Source organism: Saccostrea cucullata, unplaced genomic scaffold, assembly GCF_032062105.1.
Source record: "Saccostrea cucullata isolate Sc308-1 unplaced genomic scaffold, CSIRO_AGI_Scuc_v1 ctg8071, whole genome shotgun sequence".
Taxonomy (NCBI): domain Eukaryota; kingdom Metazoa; phylum Mollusca; class Bivalvia; order Ostreida; family Ostreidae; genus Saccostrea; species Saccostrea cuccullata.
The window spans coordinates 23927-29149 of record NW_026927166.1 but is presented as its reverse complement, the minus strand read 5'-3'; the positions used below and the strand labels follow the sequence as shown (position 1 = coordinate 29149).

Genomic DNA, 5223 nt, shown 5'->3' with positions numbered 1-5223 from the left:
CAGTCCGACAGTCCTTAGACAATATATTTTTTTAGGAAGAACGAAGCAGCACGCCCGGGGGACCCTCTAGGCGGATCCCTGACAGAAACTGCAAGCGAGGTAAGAATCACATGTTTTACCGTCAATCAGTTATACTGTCTCCTTGCTATCTGATAATGTTAACGTATTGAATGCCCAGCTTATATCTGTGCACAGCTCAGAAATGCACAAATCTTGTACTATAGCAGGGGATTTCCTAACATAACATTTAAATGCTAATTAAAAAAAAACACTTTTCAGGCACAGTCTAAGTGACATTTTATATTCATCATAAACTTCATGTTTAAATTTAAACCATGGCTTTTTACAATTTTCCTAGATGCACTTTCAGAAAAAAATTATTTGAATGTACCTGTTTTTGAAACTTTTCGCAGTGTATGCATTTCTGAAAGTTAAATTATGGTTAATTATTTTTTTAAACTATAAAATCTGTTGGAATCCCAATGGGTTCTAATTGTGCACTGTTTAAAGCAGTCCTGTTATTATATTCATTTAAAGCAGAATTTCTTTTAAATTCATACATACATTTGAAAAGTTCTTACTGTGGCCTTCGATTCAACATCAAGGTATAATGACGACGTTTTATCAATTAACAAAAGAGGGTGTTGCAGAAACTCGCGATTATTCCCTATATATCGAGAAGGTCATTTAAATACCCTCGTTATGTCTAAATATAGATACAGCTACGTAGAGGACTATGTTTACGGCGGGTATTTCCTGCTTGATACAGCAAAACACTTTCGTCATTTTGCACGAAAAAGGTTGGAACAACAAAAAGCACAATAGCTAAAGCAGCATTTTGAAAAATAACTGTAGACATCGTGCGAAAATATTTTCATGAAATAAAACTGCGTCCCATAATCACACTGTGTGTGCTACATCCAAGACATATTATTTGTTTCAAATCAAATCTTGCCCACTACTCTAACTAAGAGACCAGAATTATTCAAAATTGCAATAACTACAGTATGTAAAAAATAAATTATTTAAACAATACAGTAACTTTATTTTCCAAGACAAAACTAAATAAAGTATTAGTTTTAAGTCACAGCATATCAAGGAAAACAATTTTATCCTGCATATAGTTATTACTCAATTAATTTCTTGACATTCTCTCTCTTTCAAAAAATATATAATTTCATTGCACTACCATTACATATGGGAAAAAATTAGAGAAAAAAATATATGCAAAAATGATCCAAACAGGACCCGAACCCATTCTCTTGTAAATGGACGAATTGGTAACCAACCATCATATCCACTAGACCATTTAGGACACGATGCTTTCAGTCTTATTTAATGTACATACTTTGCATTTTTTGCGTTTTTTGTAGAATAATTTTTATTCAATTTTTGCGTTTTTCAAAAATGTGCCTCTTTGAAACAAAAATCGAAAATGGCAGTTTTGAAGAAAATTCCTGCCTCTTTGCAGATATATAAAAATTATTTTGTTTCAAGGAGGCACTTTTTCAGAACAATGGGGATTCCCTATTCAAAAAACGGAAAATCTGATTCATTTTGCCATAAGACTAATTTTCACATCATTTTATGGCAAATTAGAAGTCAATACGCAGCTTCCAAATATTGTTTCTCGTTGTGCTTTATATATTGATGCATTTGAAAAAAATTGATATGAGTTTCTGCAGCATAAAAATTCTTCTTTACATCTGCTACACATTTAGGGAAAATAACAAAAGAACTGCAACACCCTCTTTATTTTCATTCCTACATTGCTTTGATAATTCACTCAACATTTTTAAAAAATTGTCTTCTTTCTAGATTGAATCAAGGGGCGGGAAATGCATCCCAGTACAATGCGATCACTCAAAAGACGAGGACATTGCTGCATTCTTTGAGAGAGTGAAATCTGAACAAAATGGCCGACTTGACGTTCTCGTTAACAATGCTTATGCCGCTGTAAATGTGAGTTTGCACAAAATCAAGTTTTTCACCGCATTTGATAAAACTTATAGTAAAAAAGCTTTTATATGTTTGTTGCAGGCAATTTCTGAAAATATGGGAAAACCTTTCTGGGAGCAACCTTTGTCAATATGGGATACGGTTAACAATGTGGGCTTAAGGTACATATATGATTTTTAAATATATTCAGAAAAAGTGCACACGAATATCTTATTGAAAAAATTTGCATTGGATTTATATTTTACAAATGAAGAAACCACTACATATGCACAGTGCTTGCTGCAAAAATGATGGTTCCAAGAAAACAGGGACTTATAGTCAACATATCTTCTGCAGGGGGTCTGGCATACCTTTTTAACGTGGCATATGGCATAGGAAAAGAAGCAGTGAGTTCTTTTTATACCCCCGCTTGAAAAGTGGGAGGATATATAGTAATTGGGATGTCCGTCAGTCCGTCTGTTGCACTTTGGGGTACCCATCTCTTATCTGCAACTCCTCTCATACCACTGAATGAAATTAAATGAGACTTTCAAAAAATCTTTATTACATATCTTTATTGTACACCTCCTATTTTACTTTTTGATCCGACACATATTTTTGGTTTCCCATTGCAAAAGGTGGACACTGCCGTTATATTCATATGGGAGGCGGAGTGTATTATTTAGTGAGCTCATTGCTCACAGTACCTCTAGTTTTATATATTAAATTTTGCATACATTTGATTGTGCTTTTTGGTATATAGGTCAACATGATGGGTATAAAAAAGTGGATAATTACCTTCTTGTAAAATTTTGACTTTGAAACTTGTTAAAGATGCTATTGATAGCTTAACTGAATCACAATATAAAAGGATACAATAAAGATCTTTAAAATACACTACGTAAAACACTACGAGGCAGTATCTAAACTCATAAATCTATAAAAATTTTTAAACGTCAACTTTTAATACATGTACATATATATTTGTTAAATTTAATAAATAAATTATATTTCTGGATATAAATTCGAGATAAAAAAGAAAAGAAAATTATTTGCAATTAAAAAAAATATGTAGAGAATACACCCAAAACTGTGATAGAAGTAAAGTACATGTAATCTAAAATATACAAATGTATTATGATATTATTTTTATCATTTATTCCAAGTTCTCTGATTGGCTCAAACTTGATCACATGATTAAGAATATCAGCATAAAGACTTGAGTTACTATTTACTAATAGTATAGGATCTGAAATGCATATCCACTTGATGTTTCTTAAAATGGAAATTATTCTCTGTAAAACAAAAATAGTAATGATTTCACAATTACAGCTAATACAGTGTATATATCTTGATTTAAAAAAAAAATACTTCAACTTGTATTAATATTTTTCTAATGTTCTGTAATTGATGAGACGTAACAAACTAATTAAATGCCATGAATTGGATCTACTTTATATTAAAAATTCTTGAATATGTTTGTCAAAAATAAATGTAGTATTTTGAATAAGTAAATCTTAAATTACTTCATCAATATAAAGGAAACACAAATACATTAAAGAGCTTAATTAATTTAGTTTGATCTTTAGTCTCTACGTGTTAAAGAGAGAAAACTTGTGCCTTGTTCCCATTATTTTCAAATTTAGCTTTGTCAATCTATGTAAAAATAATAAAACAATCCCTTTAATTCGGTCATAAATCGGTATAATAAGTTTGTATAAAAACACGTTTCTTGTACTCTGTAGCTGGACAGAATGGCGGCGGATTGTGGAGTAGAACTTAGGAAACATAACGTGGCCGTGGTCAGTCTATGGCCGGGACCTGTCATGACAGAACACGTGGACCAAATGCTTCAAACCAGCACGAGTGTAAGAATCTTTAAAACATCATCTCATTGCATGTCGACGTTGTAGTAACATTGTCAATATTCTTTTTTATCCCGTGGGGATCCGGGTTAGAATAGGTCCTCAGTACCCCCTTGAGTGTCGTAAAAGGCAACTAAATGGGGCGGTCCTTCGAATGAGACCGTATAAACCGAGGCCCCGTGTCACAGCAGGTGTGGCACGATAAAGATCCCTCCCTGCTCAATGGCCCCGAGTGCCGAGCATAGGCCCAAATTTGCAGCCCTTCACCGGCAATGGTGACGTCTCCATATCAGTGAAATATTCTGGAGAGGGACGTTAAACAGTATACAATCAATCAATCAATCAATATTCTTTTCTTGCGTTTTTAAGGCACGACAAAAGAAGATGTTCGAAGGCGCTGAATCTGTTGAATACGCCGGGAAGTGCATAGTAGCTCTTGCAAACGGTAATGCATGTTGCATGAAATGTTCACAGTTTGATTGTCCTTGAACGATATTTATCAAGAAGAAATTTTACTTCTAGACCCAAACGTGATGAGCAAATCTGGAAAAGTGCTGATGACTCCTGAGCTAGGACAAGAGTACAATTTACGGGACATTGATGGTAAGTAACCTCATCAATTGATTACTAGAACTGATTATAAATTGAATTTCTTTAATTACAAAATTTACTTTAAGTTTATTAACCTCATTTATTTGTTTGAAGATTTCATTTGCAAAATTTCGACAAATAATCGAAGTTGTGGAGTTTAATGACCTTTAACCAGCATTTATTTCAAAGGCTTGTTTTCTTTCCTATAAATAGGTCGTGTTATAGACAGTATGAGACAAATTAACTGGTTGATGGCGCGCAATCCGAACACTGCCTGGATGCAAAGATGGCTTCCAAACTTCTTGAGAATGCCTTACTGGATGTTCGCTTTGAAAGGAAGCAAATTTTGATATGAAAGAGGTGCTGTGTCTTCTGACTACTTGTGGTGCCAAAGTACAAATTGTGAATAATAAAAATTTAGCCGAAAAATACACAGGATTTTTACAAAATACAGAAACGGGTATATAAGTTCACCGATCGATTTACACGCTTCTTTCCAGATATACGTATTTGTGAATATCTACTTTGTATTACTTTTTACAAAGTCAATTCAATGGTTCGTGTTATTTGTTGTGAAGTCGATTAAAAAGAAACGCAACTTGAAATGTGTTATTTTCCTTATACTGTAGAATACAAGTATTAAACATCATCAGTGTTGAGATACTGAGAGCACTGAGCTAACAAAAAGATACACGTACCCCTCTCCCCTAGAAATATAATTGCAAAGTCCATTTTTTTCCTATTCGAAACTCCAAAAAAATTTGCAGACCAGGAGGGGGCTATAACTATATATGAGTTATAAGTGCATATAAGGGTGAGTACCGACTTG

At 33.4% G+C, this 5223-nt stretch overlaps 1 protein-coding gene across 1 annotated transcript; it reads left to right on the top strand.

Annotated features, from left to right (window-relative positions):
- Nucleotides 1–49: 49 nt before the first annotated feature.
- LOC134273616 (dehydrogenase/reductase SDR family member 1-like) lies at nucleotides 50–5002 on the top strand (the record flags this gene model as incomplete). Its single annotated transcript, XM_062755802.1, has 8 exons — nucleotides 50–99; nucleotides 1819–1962; nucleotides 2041–2120; nucleotides 2213–2345; nucleotides 3684–3806; nucleotides 4173–4248; nucleotides 4326–4406; nucleotides 4608–5002. Coding segments are annotated over 8 exons (824 nt in total), but the record flags the coding sequence as incomplete, so codon positions are not given.
- Nucleotides 5003–5223: the final 221 nt, after the last annotated feature.